Source organism: Dysidea avara, chromosome 14, assembly GCF_963678975.1.
Source record: "Dysidea avara chromosome 14, odDysAvar1.4, whole genome shotgun sequence".
NCBI lineage: Eukaryota > Metazoa > Porifera > Demospongiae > Dictyoceratida > Dysideidae > Dysidea > Dysidea avara.
Window position 1 is genome coordinate 1,586,744 of NC_089285.1, and position 22,658 is coordinate 1,609,401.

At 38.7% G+C, this 22,658-nt stretch overlaps 1 protein-coding gene across 1 annotated transcript; it reads right to left on the bottom strand.

Moving 5' to 3' along the window:
• Positions 1-19,702: 19,702 nt before the first annotated feature.
• Positions 19,703-21,403, bottom strand: LOC136244554 (uncharacterized). The gene is made up of 3 exons (XM_066036127.1): positions 20,975-21,403; positions 19,908-20,915; positions 19,703-19,851 (listed from the first exon to the last, which is right to left on the bottom strand). Exons 1-3 carry the CDS (start codon positions 21,129-21,131, stop codon positions 19,730-19,732), a joined length of 1,287 nt encoding a protein of 428 aa, XP_065892199.1. The 5' UTR covers positions 21,132-21,403; the 3' UTR covers positions 19,703-19,729.
• Positions 21,404-22,658: the final 1,255 nt, after the last annotated feature.

The window sequence follows — 22,658 nt, forward strand, 5'->3', positions numbered from 1 at the left end:
TGGAACACAAAGGAGGATACTAGTAAGTCCATGAAAAATGCATTTTAAGTACTGTGGCATGCCAAAAGGCACCTCTCGGGCCGAAGTGGCATCAAATAGCGAAAAAATCAAGCCTGTAGCCTTAGCCATTATTGAGTTACGCTGGTCTGAAGGCATCAGTCAGGCAGTCAGTCAGTAGAAAATTCCGTTAAATAATTTTTTAAAAATTTTGTAGCAACTTGTTGAAAGCATTTTAGATCAATGTGAAGGCACTTTTGAGCTTTATTTAGTCTAACCAATAGTGCCAAGTGGCCGTGAAGGATTTCAGAGGATGGTTTCTGGCCGATATATTTCCAAGGGCCACGCCCACATCTTCGAGACCCCTACTATACAGTACTACCATACTGTACTACCCATACAAAAATACCAATGGGTTGTGCCATCACCAAACATGTGCTACTGTATTTTTTTTGCGCTGAACAGAATAACTGATATAATACCTACAAAACTTTTGCTAAGTGTACTTCATTTGTGATTGCCTGCATGTAAAATCTCTGCACATTTAAATTTATACAGTATAAGTGGTATATTAAAGAATTACAATTTTGAGAAAATGTTCTATTGCACACTAGTTAAATACACATACATTCAGTGATGGCTTATAATCTTTCATGTATTGATCCATTATTACAACAGTATGTAATATGGAAGTAATATGTACCTATACTAACATTCTAAGTTCTCGTATGAAAAGGATGTGGGCAGAATGGAGTTGGATGGGGCTCTACTTCACGCATAATATGCTAGTACAGTAACTCAGTGGTGTAGTTGAGGGGGGGCATCTGCCCCCCTCCCCCCCATCAGAAATTCTAGTCTGGTGACCGCCTCCTTCGAACATGCAAAAAGGGCGGGCGCCGCCAAACTACAAGTTCACCCATCACCATTGCTTACAATATCAGCTAGCCTGGCACTTGCTGGTGGTTATTGCCAGTACATGTCTGAAATCATGATGTACAACAGTCATTTCCAGTATGAGTGGGATTCACGAAAACATTAGGATTGTTGTTCTATATTTAGACCAGCTACCCATGTGATGGTCCACTCCAAAGATTTTGAACAAAGGCGGGTGACCTTCTACAATTGAATCTTGAGAAAACACTGATATCTGGGTGATAAATTGTTGGCACCTATTGAGAGTTAAATGTAAGAGCTTTTACCGATCATGGTTAATGTTTGTAGACTTTCTGAAGTTTCACCGTGCCGGTATAAAATGCCGAAGAGGCAGCATGAGATTTTATCTATGCCTACTGTGACTCTGAAGCAAGGTCTATCATAGAGGGGATTATAAAGTCGGAATTGAGTTAAGTAGTTTACCTGGGATTTGGAATGGTTGGACAAAATCAGCCGACTGCGTGACCACAAGGAGTCACATCAGGCCTCAGTGTGTCTAATGTAAGCAGTTATAACACATCAACATGCTATTCTAATTCTGCTTTTACGTGACTGTGGATGAATATGTTGGAGTACAGTGAGGAACGTGAGATGAGGCTCGACTCTGCAGTATAGCTTTTTATAAGTACGAACATAGTTGTGATTTAGTTAACTGTAATTAATTCAACACCGTATGTTGGCTAGCCCATCATTGGGTCATTAGCCTTTTATACAATGATTACGACATTGAGCGTTTCGTGGGTATACCTGTCACCCCATCACCTTCTGGCTGGCTACACCCCTGGTACAGTTTAGTGGTAAGCATTACAGTAATTTACAGGATTTCATACTCACTAACTGCTTGATACCTTCAGACAAGAGTCAATAAATAATGGCTATAAGACTATGGGACTGCTTTATTTTGTATTACTGTTATACACCTCATAAGCCTGAAAGGTGCATTTAACATACCGCAGTACATACAGTGTATGAATTAGGGAGCTACCTTTGTCCTGAGATCACAGCCACAGTTACACATAGCACGAAAGTTTGACAGGGGAACTGTCAGGAAGATGTTAGGTAAAACTACAGTTACATGTACTGTAAATTTGTAACTTGGTGCTGACATATTCGTGACCGGATTTGCGAAAAGGGGTCTTCTACACACATCTAATTCTATACTTTGGAAGACCATAACTTAATTTTCAAAGTAGATACAAGCCTCAGGGTTTTGTTATCAATTCACCTATGTTGGTTCTCACTACAGTCCAAATTTCAAGCTAATAGCTTATTATAATCTGAAGTTGTGAATCATCAAAGTCAGTATATTGGATGTGTGTGGAAGACCCCTTTTCGCAAATCCGGTCAATTTATGCAATTTTTCAATCTATTATAGTATGTTCACGTTGAGCTGAATCCTGAAAAACAGCTAAAAATTAAAAGTGGATTTTTTTCTCAACAGAGTTAACATTTCAGTCAACCAGATGATTATTGGTAACAGCAAAGGTGTCAATAACAGCCACGTACGGTTTGGCTCCATTACAAGTTCGGGAAAGGACTGTAATGGACACTGTATTTATATGGCTTCCCCATAGGAAATGTATTGTGAAAATTTTGAATGGCCATAAATATTATGTCAAACATTTGAACAACAAGATTGTAAAATATTTTTAGCGGGTCAAGCAGTACTACAAATGAGCCAAATTTCAAAATTGTGTGTAATAGGCCAGTTTCATGTAAGGGAAAGTATTTTAATTGATCTTTTAATTGTGGTTGTGCAACCACTGGATGCTGTGGTTAGCCATAAAAATGTACAGAAACCATTGGGAAACGGACAACCACGGACACAAAATCAATTGTCACATAGAATCTAATGGAAATATCCGAGTTTTTAAAGCAGCACTGTAGACTACATTGATTTCTACTCCCTGTGGTGTTTGTCTGCTGTAAATACGCTAAGCCACTAGCGAGTTATGAGCCAATAAAAGTTAGAATGTGTGATAAAAATGTTTTCTGGAGACGAAACACACAAGCAGCTGCTTGTTATTCTCGTTTACCAGATGTACAATATACAAGAGCAAGCTGTACTATCACCTGGATGATGTATCTGGGTTCCCTGAACACGCTGTTAACTTATTAGCTCTCATGCCAATTCAGCGCTTTCAAGCAATTTGCAACAAAAACTATTATTAAGACTTGTTGAAGTTCCTATGTTATTTTCTGACTTCGAACTTACAAATATCAGCTGTGGAAGGCCTTGTCTGGTGACATTTCTAACTTCACCACACTATTAACTCGGGCATCTTTCGTCCTATTCACAGCGGACAACCACGAAACGAAAGAGAAATCAATGTAGTTTCTTTCCATGTACAGAAAATTAGAACATACCGTATACTTTGTAAGTTTTGCTGCCGGTTATCATCGTTTTCCCAATGGCTTCAATACATTTTTATGGGCATCCACAGCATCCAGTGGTTACGCAATAGACAATTAACACTGATTGCATTCTTAAGGCCTTATGTGAAACTGGCCTATTGCATTGATGAGTTATTAAATGTTTTTGAGGATTCAGCTCAACATGAACATACTATAGACTGGGCCATATAATAGCTGCAAAAATATTCACATAAACTGCTTGATCATTGACACATACGTAGCCATCATTTAACCCTTCTACAGTACTTATATGTATTACAAGTACAACCAGCTTCCTATCTAGGGTACATCTTTTCTTTGTCCAGTAATAGCTGATAAGGTGCAGAATCGAGTAATTGATTATCATATCTACCTAGCAGCAATTGCCAGATTTCTTTTAGCAACCTCAGCTTGGTTAAACAGGCTAATCAAAAAATTTCATCCATTGCTTGTCCAATACAAAATACATGTATTTTTACACTACCAGCAAAAACACAAATTTACAGCCTTTAACTCATATAATCTCTACAGCAATCCATATGTTTAAAGAAAGCCAAGAAAGCCCTTGTCGAATGCTAACTGTACAGGTATGATAACATTACCATAGCAACATTTATTCATTGTCGAATGACAACATAAGTCATACCCCATACAATAATCCATTGGAAAACCCAAAATTACAAGTTGTAAACCTCGACCAAATTCACTAAACTTGGTACCATTCTACGCAGTGAAAGATTCTTAATAAGATCCTGACTGTACAAATTGCAAAACAGGTTAGCTTACAGAGATGTGTTGTAAAAACATGCCCAAACGTGTTTCGCGTGTGTTCTAAATACAAAATTTTGCATTTCAAAGCTTCATTCTAGCTTTAGCATTACACAAATAGCTTACACACCAGGCAAATCACCTTTCTTCTCGGAATGTGATGAGCCAAGTCTCACTACCATTAAACAAAGCATGTGAAAGCTATGGCGGTTTGTTTAGAAGGTAGTGTTATAGCTATTTACATGAAACGGAAAAATTGATGTGGAAATAATTATGACAAACAGTTTGATATGGATGTGCCATCTCAACTGGTGTACCTTAGCACGCATTTTCAAGTAACCGCACACTCTTCTCAGTTGTACCTCTTAAAAAACAACTCTTTACACATTGAGGTGTATGGTAGTGTGTACTTTAACACAGGAGCTGTTTACTTTAGTGTGCATTGAATGCGGAACACGTGTCTTAATAGTAGTGTGCACGTGTATTATCTATGGTATAACCGTATAACTGTACACATACCTGGTAGAGACGGCATACATATCTGAAACAGAGCTATAGGTGAGTATGAAGCGACAACTCAGCTGGGCAAAGAGCGGCAAAAAATCCGGGTTTTGGATATCCGGATTAGACCGACTAGTTTTCTTCTATAATAAGCTAAACATAGGATTAATACGGTAGCAATATATTGCAATATGGTCAGGTTATAACCCAGTAAGAAAAACAATTTCCCAGTTTATTATCCTGACATTTACTGTGAGAAGCGGGTGTGTAAACGGTGAATTTAACAGAACATGTTGTTCTATATTGTTATTGGTAGGTCTCCCAACACAGTCGAACTCTGTACGCACTTTCGACAGGCGCGCGTGGACACTAGTCTCGCGTGGCCAGACCGCTTTTTCTCAGCACGGCGCTTATCGGTTAAAATTATAAGCGCCTGCTCGAAAAAGGCGCTTATAATTTTAATTGATAAGCGCCGTATTTTAATTGATAAGCGCCGTGCTGAGAAAAAGCGGTCTGGCCACGCGAGACTACGTGGACACGACAAGATTCGTTGAGGGTACGTGGCTGAGGGGCTCGAAGTGTTCATACTGTTTCCACTTCGTTAATGGTTAGTTAAGCAGTACATGTGTTTCACCATTCATTGTATTGTTTTGCTAATAGATCGCATAAGAGTTGATAGTTCAGCTGGGCTAAACGTGATTTGTTATGCTGTGCAGATGGAGCCGACCATGAATGATTTGAAGCAGTAGCATCACTTGCAACCCACAATGTAATGCTTGTGTTTTTGTAGCCATGTGTGTATGATATGATGTGTAGTACCAAGAGTTCATATTTTATGAGCTCTTTGTACTGCAACAGCATATTGAATGTTGATGGATAGGGTTACTATCAGGATATAAAAGTGTGTATGTAGTTACATTTTGTTATTACTGTTACTTGTTTGGCTTGTTTTACAGGCAGTATAACTGGTTTAAGTGCACCTGGCCCAGAGGGTATTGTAGTGTAACACTTGTCAGTCTTGTTGATACATGTTTACTAGACAAATGCTAAAAGCATTGTGGGGCGAGCCTGATCAATTGATGTTGATACTGACATTTGCCGGTTAGTAGCTTTGCTATATGTTTGAGGATTAATTTTTGGTGAGAATGACAACTACAGCTAAAGCTAGTCTGTATGAAGTAGCAGAAGTACCAGTACATGTAGGAATAAAATCAAAGTACTGTCCTGCAAATTTACCTTGATTCTCTTTCTTCAGCAGTTTCGGTCCGTCTTGTCCTAGTCTGCTCTCTTCTTGTCCTGAGGCTCTCTTCTATTTCTGACTGACTCTGCTGTAATCTTATAGTAGTACGTCTATTCCTATCATACTCTCTGCGCCTAGCCAATCTATACAAAATGGTTGAGTAATTCTACTAGAGTTGTAAAGTGATTATATTAAACCTTGCATCTCTTTGTTCAGGTGTTTCTGTCTGTCTGCGAATTCGGTCGCGCTCTCTCCTTCTTCGTAGCCTCTCTTCTCGTGCTTCATCAGTCTCCACATTACTTGCCATGTGGCACAATCTGCACACGTGGTAGCATGGACTGGTAAATTCTTGTTCGCTATCCGTATACGTGACGCTCGTACATACCTTGGACCGCTACATTCTCGTTTGCCATCCGTGTTTGTGACGCTCGTACATACGTTCTACCGTTACATTCTCGTTCATCATCGTAAACGTGACGCTCGTACATACGATGATCGCCGCATTTGATCGTTCACTATGTCCGTATACTTGACACTCGTACACACAGGTTTGACCAGCTAGTGTGGGGCTCGCTCAGGCTCGCCCCAATAACTTTTTATTATTTTATTACATTTTTGCACCTCTGGTTGTGCTATCCTATAAGGGAGTGTATAAACAGTGGAATGGAATGGTGGAATGGAATTTTTTAAAGTTCAATATAATTTTTTACATCCAAATAAGTACAACTCCTCCCCTTATGTAAGCAAATAAATAGAATTCCCCATTGAAGTCAGCTCTTTTAGCATACTTTTCCTCACCACAACACTTGTATGACTTATAACTCAATACTTTATTAATTGTCTGAAACTAACTGTGGTTCAATTCAGTGTGCAACATGGCACTGCCACAATGAAGTTTGGCTTAAATTTTGTTCTGATATAATTGTGGAAAAGGCTCATTGTAAATGCTTACAAGATAGTCGCATTTCACTTTTCCCAAAGATTTTCACTTAGGTTCCTAGGTTAATGGTAAACAGCTCATACAGGCTCTGCCTTCTGTGTTTGTCCTCCAGTGCCTAACTGGTAAAGTTGATAATAAATGAATACCATTATACAGTGAATGTACTTTTACAAGCAATCAGCTAGCTAGCTAACTTTTTATCATTTGGGAACAAGGGTTAAGTCAGGAGTCTTCTTGATGTTCCCAATAAACTGCTATTGTGCATGTTCATAACTGACTTTACATCATTACATTGGTAAACTTTGTCTATGGTGAGGTGAATTATGCTAAATAAGCTGACTTCAAGGGAAATCCTATTTATTTGCTTACATAAGGGGAGGAGTTGTACTTATTTGGATGTAAAAAATGATATTGAACTTTAAAAAAATTCATTCCACCATTCCAGTATTCCACCATTCCAGTAGTCCATTCCACTGTTTATACACTCCCATCCCATAACATCTAAGTTCAGGGATGGTGTAGTGACTGTGAAGTATAAACTTTAAATTTTTACAGTAAATAAGAGAAATATAAATAAACAATAGACTATATGAGTGGTCTATTTATTCAACGAAAAATAATTTGTAGCGAATCGCCAAATCCGCCAAAGTTTTCTCCCACCAAAGTTTCCCTCTATACAGTAACTACAACCACATAGCTGCAACAATTCAACAAGCTGTGGTCATTACAGCAGTGCACTAAGGGGAGGTAGCATTGGTAGATCCTTTGGTTGGGAAAATGTATTATCTCCTAGCAGCAACAAAGGTCTTACTAAAGCTTAATTTGAACACAATTTTAATACACATTCGTCTTCAAGCCAACAAGCCCTGCATTTACAACTATGGTTTAATAAGCTCGGTTAGCAGTCATGGGTGATATTGTCACTATCAGTGCTGTAAATATCGTTGAATTATAATTACAGTATTTTCTCGTGTAAAAGCCACTTCAATAGATAAAAGCCACATCCCTTTTTGGTCGCCATTTTGAATGGGGCAGGTTTTACAATGGTGCACAATTGTTGCGTACCGGATTGTTGCGATAAAGGATACAGGATGACAATTATCGATGGAAAAGAAGTGGAAGTATCTTTTCACAAGATCCCAGATACAGACAGCAAGGCAAATTGCTTCATGGTATTCATAGGGATGTCTTTGTCTGTCTTGTTCATGTTCGTTTGTAATGTTGCAGTGTAGTGTGACATTACATGCTTGTACTTGAGACATACTGTAACAACTGATTGGCTTGGTCTGTACATAATCTTTTATCTTCGCGAACTGTAGGGGAGTACTTTTAACCAGGAAAATGAACCAATGTTATTTTGTTCCCTCCATTTTTTGCCAACTGATTTTTATATATTTGGGACAACTATCGTACACTAAAAGAAGGTACTGTCCCATGTGTTTTCCCACAAAGAAAGTGCACCCGGAAGGAAACTTGTTCATGTTGGCCATGACAGTGAATCTAATGAGAAGGGACCTGTACAGGAGGACAAAGTTGATAGTAACCCAGAAACAGCTGATGCAGAGCCAAGCTCTGAGAATGTCATTGAGTCAGTAGAGGTACAACGTGAGGTTAATGCATAGCTTGAAGCAGCTAAGGATGAAATTATGAAACTGTATAAGATGTTGGATAAAGCAAAGTTGGAAATTGTTGAACTGAGGGAGAATGTTGAAAGGAAGAGGGTTTGGTATTGAGGCAGTCTGAAACTATTATATACGAAACTCTTATAAGGATGCTAGCTTTTATACTGGTTTGCCATCTGCTGCAGGTTTTCACAAACTATTAGAGTACCTCAGCCCGGATGGAAGACACTCAAATGTGGTGTATAGAGCTACTGTAATAGGTAGGTTAGTGACTGTGTAGGAAGAATGCAGCCTGGGAAGGCAGAGTGGAGAAATTTGAAATCTCTGAAGTTTGTCGACCAGCCAGTTTAAGCCAGGCAGATGAGTTGTTTTCGATGTTAGTAAAGCTACATCTTGACATAAGTATCACCTGGCATGTTGATTTAAGATCTCACAATCCACTGTATCTAGGGTTTTCTTGACTTTGATCAGTTATTGTTACCTTCTGCTTGGTGTGCTTCCTTGCTGGCCAGATGGTGACACTATTAAGGATACTATGCCAGCTGTCTTAAGGGAGCTCTATCCTAAAGCCACTGTGATTTTAGATGCGACTGAGATCAAAGTTAATACGCCTACGTCATTGCTTCTGCAGTCACAGACATATAGAAACTACAAGTCTACCAACACATTTAAAGGACTTGTTGGCATTGACATGTAATGTTAGTATCCTCACTCTACACTAGCTCCATTTCAGACACTGAACTGGTAGAGCGGAGTGGGTTTTCAAGTCTGTTAAAAAGTGGGGATGAAGTGATGGCAGATCAAGGGTTCACCATTCAAGATGTACTGATTCTTTTGGGTGTTTGTTTAAACATACCTCCTTTTCTGGGCAAGAGAAAGTAGTTAACTCTAAGTGAGGTTGTAGATACACAGCAGATAGCTTCCCTCCGCATCCATGTAGAAAGAGCCATCCATCGGGTGAAGGAGTGCAACATCTTGTCTAATGTAATGCCAGCATCACTGGCAGGTTCTGCAAACCAGATATGGACCATTTGTTGTTTATTGACCAATTTTCAAAATCCATAAATATCATGTTAATTACAGTGCCATGTATATACTTAAATTATCCTTGTTATGTACACATGTTTTTGGTAAAATATATTTAAGGAAAAAATCTGTATTGTGATTGCATCTCATCCCAAAATTCTTGATCCTTTCAATGGTAAAATGGTTCTAAATTACAAAATCACACCAAGATACTTTGCATAAGGCCATCTGACCTTAAATTTATTATTATTATTATTATTATACTAGGCCCGGGGCACATAGAACCAAGTACAATCTCCAGTGGGACAACCTACCAATAAAGCAGTGTATGACCAGTACAGTGTGCGTGCGTGCGTGTGTGGACACATAAATGCAATTGTAATCAGATGCTTAAGCTTTGGGTATAATCAAGACAACAGTTATGTGCACTCTAATGTAATTATATACATATATAGCAGGCCTTCAGAATTCATACTGACCAACAAACACTTAATTAAGTCTAGGATATTAATTTATGTATCTGTACACAATTTGTGTCCTCCTCATGTGATACCAGTTGTTTAAATGAGGATGGATCATGGTGATGGATTAAGACATGGCTGGAGTTGCCAAGGGCAGACCACAGTGATATCTGGGACAAAAGAAGCCGAGTATTTCCACTATGTGTCACACACAACCATTATCTGACTCATCCGCTCAGTTACATTTTTAAGTGTGAGATGGGCCGATATGTCAATAAATGGTCAGATGGTGTCATGGATACGCTGTAAGATGAAATAAAATGTGTAGCAGATCGCTTTGAAAGGTGGCAGTGCCTTCAAAGGAATGCTCATGGATATGGCACATCAGTGGTGTGCAGACACTGAATGGCAGCTACAGTGGTGATTGGTACTTCACAGCAACAGGAGATAATATTTTAAAATATTTATTATTACCGGGTAGTTAAATACACAGTACAAACAAACAATGCAAACAGTATTGCAACATGAAAACATAGTCTGCCTCTGTTAATAATCCACCTGACCGCAGCATGTACTGGCAGGCATGGCGACTTGGGATGGCTTACAGCAGCACCGGGCATTTGTCTGAACGAAGATCTGGGCACAAAGGATTAGTAGACAAGTTAGTAGTAGGCCTGTGGATGGTCACTTGTGGTCGCTAATCTTCTGAATCATGGGTGTGGTGCTGGGCATTATATAGAATTACACGTTCGTTCAACTCATCAGCATGAACAGGTGTAATTATTATACGTTTGTGCCATTGTTCACTGGCGAGTTCACAGGCCTTGTAGTTTTCCCAAGCATTAATTATTTATTTATTTATTTATGATGTAATTTTAACAACCGTATTTCATATTATTCTTAGTACTTGGTTGTATAATTTACAACACATGATATATAACAGCATTGGTATACGGATGACAAATTACATGTGCATGTATTGAAGGTCTACTGGCAATCAGTGCCAAATAGCCTGGGTACATTTAATAAAGTACATTATTTTGTATGCATATAAATAAGATTAAGTACAGTAAAATTATTTTTTGGGCCACAGTTACAACAATTAGTGCATGGACAAAAATAATGATAGGTACAAAGGTTGTCAGAATCAAAATTAAGTACAAAATGAATGCATATAATATTCCTAATTACATTGATTGGAAGGGATAGATCGATTGTAGGTAAAGAGTTCCAAAATCTGGGTAATATTCTGGAATAAACATTCATTATGTAATTTCTCGGAGAGAAAACAGTCCCTTTGACCCCTAACGCCACTATTGTGGCTTTGGTTCTTATACACAAAAGTTTTTTTTACGAAAAATACACGTTTTGACATATCAACTTAGGCTCCTGTTATTCTACTGTATGTAGGGACCACCTATTCCTTCGTGGTTTGCATTAAACTACTCACGAAGGATAGATCTACAACATCATATAATGAGTAGTGTGGTCCAAACCATATATTCATAGGATATTTCGTTACGAGATATATGCGTTTGAACGGATGCGTGTAACAAGAGCCACTATAGTGGCATTCGCATTTAACGAAAACCCTTTTTTATTAATTTAGGGGCCAAAGGGTTAATTAAATTAATTAATTAATTAATTTGATGTGTGATTATGATCTGGTGCTAGTAGTAAATTATACGTAATCTAAAATAATGAAAGCTGCAGTAGGGTGTTGATAAAGAAACGAATGTCATAAAAATCAAGTTGGTACATTAGAGGTAACGTAATTAGATGTTGCTTGTAATCAATATTGTAGTTATTAAGAATATATTTAGTCACTTTCTTTAAAGATTTTCAATAGTACTGTAGTTACGTCTTTCAGCAAATGAGGATGCCAACAGTAAGTTAATTTGGATGTTAAGTGAATTATATAATATTTTCTTAGCATGAATTGAAAGTGAAGGGGAGCTTTTGAATGTTAGACGGATAAGATTGAAACTTTTTGTAAGCTTTACTGAGAATTTGGTCATAGTGTGCAGCCCAGGATAAATTTGACATCACCTTGATTCCTAGATCTTTATGAGTTGCTGTTGTGGCAAGTTCAGTGTCTCAAAGGTAGTATGAGGTAGGCAATTTGAGGTGGTAACTTAGTAAAAAACATTTGAAGACACCAAAGTATAACCCAAAGTATAACTGATTATTGAGGCTCCAGTGGTAAAGCACATTTAATTTGCTAATAATATTTATGTTCTTGCTTGAGAGTGACTTTGTCATATGTGATGGTTGCAAAAAGTCTTGGATTACAGCAAGTATCTTCACCAGTACTAGAAGTCCTAGACCTTTCAATGAAGGATCTTCAACTATACCATCTGGGGATGCTCCAAGCCAAGGCAAGGATGGGTTAACGACCAGCCCACATGCACGCACCACAAACCTTGTCTTTGAACAGTATGCATTGCGAGCCTTTACTTCATTCTGAAGGCCATGGTTGATCAGAGCTGGAACACTGCTTGATATCAAAGACAGAATTAATAAAGGATTCTGATGGTGGTGACTGCAATAACAAAACATCACCAAAACGTGATGCAGTGACCCTTCCAACCTGTCATTCCTTTCACTTGGCTGATTGCGAGTACTTTGTTAAGTATGTGGGCTTCATCCAATGTCATGTTCATCCTTGACAGCTGTGCATGCTCCTCCTCTGATACACATGGTGCATTTTCTGTGATACTGAGTGGCAGGGCAGGAAATGGGTGACTAGGACTTTCCCTATTAACATGTTGTTTGTCATATTCAAGTGCTTGATATGACAATACACAGCCCATTGGAACATTACCAAATGGAGTTGCCAAGTACTGTGTGGGAGGATCAGTTGTTTGTATTTTGGCAAACGCACAAGCAGGATGCACCTCAAGAAAACCCTCTTTCAGGCACTGGTGTTGCTCAAAGTTATACTCTTGTCCAGACTTGGCACGTGCTTCGTACAAACTGCACATAACTGGACCTCTCTTTGCCTCAGACTGTTTTGCCTTTGAAAACAACACATTCATAACGGGAGCTGCCTGAATCTGAGTAGGGTGGGGCTTGTGCCATGACTGCTGCATCTGTATACAGGTAAGGTCTGCTGGAATACGCTAGAGTTCTTGCTGAAAATGAAAATCATTTGAATCCACTTCAATCAGTTTTCTACTGTACCTACATAATCTTGGCTTGTGACACAGAGATGAATGATGGTATTACAGCATAGATCGGTGGGAAAGTCCCTACTTAGGCACATTAGCTATAACAGTTATTTTGTTGTTCATTGCCAAAGTAGGGACTGAGTTATGCTGTAATACCATCATTCTTCTCTTGTTTCACTACGTTTTATTGCATAGATCCCTACTTCATTTTTAAATTAAAAAAATATATACAGAAGTGCATCAAAAATATTTTGCTCTTTGAAAATTACCTTTCTCAATTTTGCAGTCTTTCTCATTCTCAAGTCTCCACCTAAAACACAACATACTGTAGCATATGACATACGTATAGCTAATTTACAACCATACACAAATACAATTTTATGCAATTCAACTTGCTCAGACTAGAGTACGTATTACACATCTACTAACATTGGTGCTCCTGCATTGTACTTGTAATATTACTGGTCACAGAGCTGTTTCTGGTGTCTGAAATTCCAGGTGTCCTTCACTGTTTATCTTTATGCAATATTCTGGTGGAAGGAATATGCTGAAACCACTTATGAGTTTCTTATACTCTGGGTAAAATAATGTCACAATTATACTATTTGTTCAGGAATAGACGGTCTATAAAGCAATTTTAAATATAACAAAATGTTGGTACATACGAATCACAAGTATGTCATCACTATCTATTGAACTAGATGTTAACAGCTAATATCAGATGTTTTAAAAACATACTATTTCTGGCTGGTCTTGCTCTTATCTCCCTTATCTGGATTCCAACATCATGTACATCTGATTCTCCCTCAGCAAAAACCTTCTCCAACTTGTCTTGACTAATTTCTTTAATTCTGCTTGCAACAGAACTCATTTCTTCCATGTTATTCTTCAGATAACAATAATTCAGTGCTCTGATACTTCGATACCTTATGCTTGTCACTATTCTGTTCCATTACAACATTCTGCATGCTTTCGTTTCAATCAACTTGCAGGTGACATGTACTTTAAATTTGCTCTGCTTGCCTCTCACTTTTGTGGAATGACTTTTATACTGGGTGCATTTTCTCTGCCAATCCAGGGATGACTTCAACTTTCTGCAGACAGGACTCAATACTTCCTTAGAAAATTTGTCTGATAGAGGTGCTACTGGTAGAGTGATCCAAAGCTTACAGTCTACGCTTAGAGGGAGCACTGCAATTCCTAACAGACTTCAAATGATAACGGATCACGCTGTGGTAATGCTCTTCGTATTGATCCTTGGCCAGAATTTATAGGGGGATTGATCACAAAACATCTCACACAACCTGTACACACCTGCACAATTGTGTGTTATACCAGACAGAAACTTTGTGTCTAGCAATGATGCTGGTGCTGATGTGGACAACCAGGTACCTCATATGAATTTTTTCCACCTGAAACAGCTCTCTTTGGGGTAATGCTGGTAAGCCCCCATGTATGCCACTAGAAATACATCTCATTATATCGGGCACACTCCTTGAGTTAGGGTACCGGCATTGCTTTCAGCCATCAGCTCAGGGTACTTCGCCAAGACCTGTCTAATAGTTAACAAAGTGTTTCTCTGTATAGCAAAAGAGCAACCGTTTGATTAGATGCAGTAGATATAACAACCTGTGCCCCAGTAGCTTAGGTTCAGCAGACACATATCTTTCATTTGCAGGATTTGTCCTTTGTTTGCCATGTCCGACAACAATAAATACTTACATTTAAGTGTTAAAAACTATATTTTATTTTAAGAATTTCAACAGCTTGTAAATTCGGGGACAAATGGGCTATGTTGGTTATCAGTTGTTGTTTGGTTTTTTTTGTCTTGCTCCTAAACCAGAACTGCCTGATTGTTGCTGACTTGTAAGAATGCAGTGCACAATTTGATTAGGATGAGTGTATAATGTAGTACCATCATCTGTGCAATCAACTAGTGTGTTTTAAATGCTTTCCTGCCATGCTTCTTATTTCATGGATGTAATATACTTGGAGCTGGTGTATTCATAAAACAAAGCTGTCACACTGGCTTCTAATTCTCCCAATCTTTGATTCCAGTGTATGGCTGATATATTTTCTAGGCCACATTGCCCAATGTTTGAAATATTACTGTGAATATTGTTTATGTAATACTCTGTGAATTCATTATCCCATACCTTTCTTCTTGCATTCAATAAAGTATTGTAGGATTTTTCATCTGTGGACATGAATAAAAGCTTTAAATCTTTGCAATAAACTACAAAGTTATGGTAATCTCCTTTCTTTTTGTCAACTACATGTTTCATGTTGGTTATTGTGTGGTTCGAACACCTAACTGTATTTGGAAGCTTTCTTTCAATTGTGTTTATTAATGCTTGTTCACCATCTGTCACCAGTGGAGTAGGTAGTTTGCTTGTATGTTTGCTTCTCTACTTAATGCATCAAAAGTTTCTTCATGTATTTCTTCAAGCTTCCTTTTGTGTATTAAGAAAGCATGGCTCTTCTTTGAATATACAGTAATGTGTGTCAAAAAAATTATAACTGACACATAAATATCACCTAGCTCAAATGGGGTATCACAGTCATTTCCAATAAATACAATATGCACCCTTGATGTATAACCAAACGGAGGATGGCAATGAAGCTCACGTTGAGTTACAGTTACTGTTTGTTCTATTCATGATGTATACATGGTAAATCATATACAGCATACCACCATACTGTTTATCATTACTCAAAATCAATTGTGCTTGTGCACATTCTGCTGATCTGGCTCAACCAAAGACTCAGCCTATTATTCCAGTGATATCACCTTCAGCTGGTTGTAAATTCATTCAGTTGTATACATACATACTGTATACACCTTATTTACACTGATTCTCATATTATCCTATATGTACTTGTTGGTCACACATCCTCTTTGAATCTATACATTACTACTGGTTCACATTATCGATAGTGCAGGGTATCTCAACAGCATTTTGTTATTTAAAAGAATTACTACAGTTTCCAGTATTGATATCACTACTAGCATGACTAGTGTTATAATCAGTTCCATTATGTATCTAGAAGACACAAAGTCTGTGGAGTACAAGATTCAGAGCTTTGTGTATTCGTTGAAGACCATCTCAAGCTTTATCTGCCTTTGTAATAATTGTTCTTTACCTGCTTTTGTTTAGCAAAATACGATATGCACCAATTCACTTCATTATCTTCAAAAAAAATTCTCTATCAATTTTGATGCAGCTCCTCTTTTAAACATCTGGAAGGGTAATACCTATATAATTTATATAATAGTTTGCAAACATGGACACTAACTACACTCACAAAGACTCACTAAAAAGCTACCCTATCATCAAGCATGGATTTGATCCTCTTGCAAACACAACAGTAAAATAGTCATCTATACACCATTACTACAGGAATAGAGAGAATTTGAATCATTATCTGACAGACCAAGGATCTACCAGATTTAAAACCCTGGTCTGTCAGATCATGACACACATATCACAGCCCTGTTTAGTCTTTTCGACCTCAGCAATGGCTTCCCTTCCTCATCTACATCGTCATTATCATCATCAATATCTGACAGGACCATGTGTGACAGAATTTCTGGTACTGTGTTACTTCTTTGCCTTTTTCTTGTAGGCAGTGAAGTCGCTTCTGAAGGTTCTTCTAGAGGTGGAGGCCAGGATACATTAGATGGCAGTAGGTCAAGGTCTGCATTCATTCTTAATGCAGGTTTAGTATTGATGTATTAAAATAGCAATAAGTCGATTAAATCCATCCCATGGTGGCGTTTTACGTAAATGCACTATATATGCCAATATTGATGTTTTTGTTTTTTTCCAGAGTATGCGCAATTATACATCATTGGTGTGTCTGTTTGATGAATGTTAGACACCCCAACTGCCAAATATGCCAATGGGTAACAATGTTAGGCTTTCGTAAATTAACTACTTCCGTTCTTAACTTAGTCAATTCCTTTTTGGATTTAGCACAAAAAAAATTTTTAGTTTAGCATTATCAGTGTCATCTTTACTGTTGGAAGGTGCGTCAGATGAGCCATCAGATCCACAGTTAGATGGGATTGGGGAGGGTGGGGTTGGGGATGAATAGCTTAAAACATAGTTTTCTGTGTCTGTTGGTATGCTTGAAGCTGAGAGTATAGGAGTTGTGTCTGTATTGTGTGGTGCAACTGCTGCTCGATGGTGTGGGTGTATGTGTGTAGTCTGTGTTGTGTGATTAGTCTGTGTTGTGTGTGTAGTCTGTGCTATGTGTGTAGTCTGTGCTGTGTGTGTAGTCTGTGTTGTGTGTGTAGTCTGTGTTTTGTGTGTAGTCTGTGTTGTGTGTGTAGTCTGTGCTATGTGTGTAGTCTGTGCTGTGTGTATACTTTGTAGGTTACCAGTAAACGTTGCAGGCACGGCTTGGTCTCTGTGTGCCCGGCTGGTACACATTTTGAAAAGCCATCTGTTTGAAGTAAAGTACATATAATCTTCAATGCATAAAAAGATAATCATACCTTTAAATTTACTGCATCATCCACACAACCTTGTAAAATGTGCTTATATAATTTCTTGTGCCAACAATTGTGAAGATGACAGCCTATTGAAGAGCAATTAAAAGTTGTTAATTTAATACCAAGTAAAGTTCCAACAATGAAAAGTAGTGAAACAAGAAATACAAATGATGCTAGCTATTACAGTTTAGCTATATGTGAGAACTCTAGTAGTCTGTAGGTCACCTGTTCAATGCAAGTAGGGGTTTCCCACATATAGTTATTTTTCAATTAATAGTTACCATCATTTCATATTTCTTGTTTCACAACTTCTTCATTTTACAAACCCTACTTCATTTTATAATGAATTTCACATATATCAACACTCTAGCTAATTACAGCTAGGTCACCATGCTCAAGGGAGTAGTGATGTGTCTTGGTCATGGACTCATTGCTGCAATATGATAGTTTTTAGCATGCAGCTCCATTTCATAAAGGCATAAGCACTTCAAATAGTTGGTTTGCGTAATTGTGAATATATGTTTTAACTGGGTGCTTAGCACGTTCGTGGTTGTCTGCTTTTTGGTATCCGGTGAAAAAGTGCTACAAGTATATCCACCACTTTCACAAGGTTATACCTCGATTGGACATTTGGTATCCGATCTTAAATCCAGAGATGCGTTCACTTTCAGAGTTATCGGATCTAATTCATCCGATATAGTAAAATAACCTTCATTGCTTTCACTTTTTATGTTCCCCAGAAACTAAACTCTTCTTTGGTATTCCCTTTGGTTTCCAGGATTTTTCAGTGTGATTACATCAAAGATAAGCTTTATACTCAATTGAGTTTGAGGCATTCACATAGCCTCTCTGTCCACTGATCCTCATTATACTCTGAACTATGCTGTGGCACAGGTTTATTAAAGATTTCTCTATCTGTGAAGCTCTTTACCAACCATAGTTTCTTGATAGCACTGCTTTCCCTTTGTTCCTTGTACATCTCGTGTAGAAAGACGTTTTCCATGAAAATACAGCAATAGATAGAGTAATGGTAGTTACTGTGTTCACAACAGGATATACAAAAGCACAACATCACACAGTTGGGCAACACTGTTAAATGACATTTTGGAAAAACTGGTGTGCCCACTATGGCTGTATACATAAATATGCTGATTTGAATGAGACTATTGTAGATGAATTTTCTGTAGCAAACATCAGGTGATGGCTAATATATCCTTTACCATGTGATTTCCCAGGAAACCTTGACAATCTGTTCAGTTTTTGGTCACTGCTCGTTCCAAGGTTGGAATCCAATCACCCCAATGAATAGCTAAGTCTTCACCAGTAAATGGCTTGACGAACAGTGCCTTACCTTGTTGAGCAGAGGGCGTGGGAGAAACAGTCAAGCAATTATGCAAGCCTCATCAATTCCATATGGTATGCAGGACAATGCACTTCTCTCCATAATAGAACTATTAGATCCTTCTACATAAACCCATTCCATATAGACTGAAGCCTGCCTTAACTGTTGTTGACTTTCCAGTTTCTGTTTCACCCTAAGCCAAAACAATAGGAAATCCTCCAAACATACTGTAGCAGCAATCTGTAGTGCAGTGACATCATTGTAGTGCCACCTACTAATAAAGCACATAAAAATCATGTTTGTTGACATGGACAGTGGTGGAGGAGGTTGAAAGCTGGCTGTCATTGATGTAGTTGCTAGGTAGCCACTATACTGGTTGTGTTTCTTCAATTTGGATGCAACAACCCTGGGTAGTCCTTCTGTAAAGGAAAGTATAACCTCAACATTCTCTAATCTCAATGTGATCCCTAACAAAAATTTGCATGCATGTGTATGCATGCAAGATGTGAACTTCTGCATGTGAGTATTTCGCCCAGAGGCATGCATACAATGTGACTGCATTTGGTTTGCATACCAATGCATGCGTGCGATTTGCATGCAATTTGTTTGTGTTATAAATTAGTCCATACAGTGTGTGTGCTTGTGCATGTGTGCAGTTTGCATGCAATTTGTATGTTAGTGTGTGCATGCATGCAGTATATAAGTTTTTGTTAACAAACATTTGTAATTATATTTTCGTATGCTAATTACAGTTATTTATAAATATTCTGAAATAAATACATACATGTTAAATACAGTTAATAAGTAGTATATATGCATGTGTATATAGGTATATACTCAAGTCATGTTCTTGGCAGATCTTCGTGCTACTGCACAAGCACTATTCACCACGGTGTTGAAAGTCTGGGGTGTTAAGTCTTTGGAATTTTCTGTTCCAGCGTATGTAGCAAAGATCATCTCTGTAATTTAAGCAGTACGTACATAACATTAAATAATTGTATATACAGATGGGTACCTTTGATTTCGAGCAGCTTTGCTTCATCAAGTTTGTTAAACTTCGCGTCTTTTCTTCCCACAGCACAGGAATTTCCAAGCATATTTACCCCAAACTTCAGTTGTAAAAGTTTGCGTAGTGCAAGTTTCCATCCAAGAGTCGTGTTAGAAAGAATAAGTTGTACTGTAGCTGAACCATCATTCGTCTTCCAAATGCTACTACTGTTGTCTGAAGATATTATGTCCTCCAAGCATGCCAACCTCTCTTTAATGTCAGCCACTTCTCTGCTGAGGCTAACAAAGGGCTGTACATCATTCAAGCCCCCTTCGCTTTGCTCAACGGATCTTAGGACTTCCAGCAATCCATTGTCTAATAAATCTGCAAACAGTGGTGGTGGTTGTAATGTAGCTGCTGGTTCAACCTGGTGGCTGGTGGTTGGTAAGGTAGCTGCTGGAAGTGCTGGTATAAAATGGTGGCTAGTGGTTGGAAAGGTAGCTGCTGGAAAAGCTGGCACAACATGGTGGTTGGTAGTTGGTAAGGTAGCTGCTGGAAGTGATGGTGTAACATGGTGTCTGGTAGTTGGTAAGGTAGCTGCTGGGAATGCTGGTATAACATGTTGTCTGGTAGTTGGTAAGGTAGCTGCTGGAAGTGCTGGTATAACATGGTGTCTGGTAGTTGGTAAGGTAGCTGCTGGGAGTGATGGTATAACATGGTGGCTGGTAGTTGGTAAGGTAGCTGCTTGGAGTGCTGGTACAACATGGCGGCCAGTGTTAGTAGTGGGTAGGATGTCTTGCATGGTGGTAACTGGTACAGTGGTGGTGGTGGACATCAACTGCATTATTGGCAATGGTGGTGGCAGTGGAGGTACTTCTTCCTCCTCTTCATAAAATTCACTGTGAAATTCTTTCCTTGCCTTTTGAATCGACTTTTGAGCAGCTTTTTGCTTGCATTTTAAAGATTTAAGTTGTTGGACTGTGTCAGGCTCGCATGCCTTTTTCATCGCTGCAACAAGTGGAGGTTTGTCATTACCTAGATACATCAGTGACACTTATTATAATGCTATCTATAGCAATTACACCAGCACATACCAACTGCCACAATTGTTGCTCCATATGATCTCCCCTTCCATTTAGCTGTTATGTCTTCCCCAGGTTTTATCTCCCCTTGAACCACAGTCCTAGATGCCTGTACACTGTGTAGTTCAGTACCAGTCCAGATAATGTGTACAAACTTTGGTTTTGTCATCTTGCAGTGGTGAGACAGCTCACCTGCTGTTTATGGTAAGAAAAATGTATTTACCAGGAAGCCAATTACATACCTGTACAAACCCACAAATCAATGTGTGGATTCTTGTGCTAATAAACGCCTGTTGTATCGCCAATAAAGCGCCTGCTGGTTACAGCTTCTTCTCGGAGTAAAACTGCTTACAAATACGAGCGCACCTGCCTAACGAATGTTGCCAAAGTAACAGTAAGTAACTAGCGCGCTTTAGTGTAACAAAAACGAAATGCGATACATCGCCGGATACTCACATAGAAAATTTACAACATGGCAACGTCGAATCAAAGCCAAAGGGGGCCTTACAACACGTATTTGGCGACAGAAAATCCACTCAATATGCCTAGACGAACTCGTTACCATTACAGCAAGTGTCTTTATGCAGGTAATTCTCTAACCAGCTGTTTTGTGTGAGTACCGAATTTTCACTTCTTGTATGACTTTAGTGGGGTGCCTTAAATTACCACAGAAGTATTTTGACATTACTATTAAAGGGATAGTGCATCGGTATCGAAGCCGTTCAATTCCGCATTATTTCACTGCCAGCGAAATCATCGCACAACTGGAATTTTACGGCAAGTATACCAGGTAGTAATGGTAGGATCCAAGCTTATACTTTTTTCCAGCTGCACAACACCGTAGCAGACAATAAACAGGCGCCTCATGATAACATGATAATCGCTGTGTAGCGTGCTGACAGGCTGACAGTGACAGGCTGACAGTGACGATGGTAGCAGTCTGACCATTCACCTGGTTGTGATACATGAACACAGGTTGTTGTAGTGTAGCGTTAATTTCATACAGCTGTGCCTCGCTATGCTTTCACAGCAGTAGGTGTTTACAAAGCTTTACAAACTTCGCCCACTACTTTATTAATTTACGTCATGCAATTAGGTAATGTTCCGTCATAAACTTAAATGGCTTCACCATGTAAACAACACTGGTACACTGTCCCTTTAATTAAAGGGACATTGCGCTCGTATGGAAGCTGTTCAACTATAGCATTATTTCACTTCCAGTGAAATAATGCCGCACTCTTAAATTTACGAAAGTTTACAGTGTTTCAGTAAAAATGGCGACTGGTTTGGACTCGGGTTTGGAGCGCCGCCAAGCAGGGCCTGGCAGACCCAAGAAGCACGAAGGAGGGTGGGAAAGCGCAAATAAACGAATTTGCATAGCCAACGAAACGTTCCATAAATAGAGAACGTTGAGGGGTGAATTGAATTTAGTGAACGATGATGCAATGGCATGTTTTCTTCTTGAGCAAGTTACCCTCGAGATGAATGGGGAAAGGTTAGTGAAATGCATTTCTTTCTACGTGTATTTTAACGACTATGCATAGTTTTCATGCTTCGATGGAATTTCAACCAACACCAGTGTTAGCGTCAACGCCACTCGATATTGCAAGGCAGCATGGAGATACCAACGACGATTCATACACTTTTGAAGCAAGGTTTACTGATGCACTAACCATTGTGATATTAAGTAATACTT

Bases quoted from the DNA above. Each gene is read 5' to 3' on its own strand.
- LOC136244554 (XM_066036127.1), bottom strand. From the start codon at position 21,131: ATGACAAAACCAAAGTTTGTACACATTATCTGGACTGGTACTGAACTA. The intron at 20,916-20,974 runs GTATGTGCTGGT...TGATGTATCTAG, and splicing joins AGCAACAATTGTGGCAGTTG to GTAATGACAAACCTCCACTT. The intron at 19,852-19,907 runs GTACCCATCTGT...CTTAAATTACAG, and splicing joins AAAGCTGCTCGAAATCAAAG to AGATGATCTTTGCTACATAC.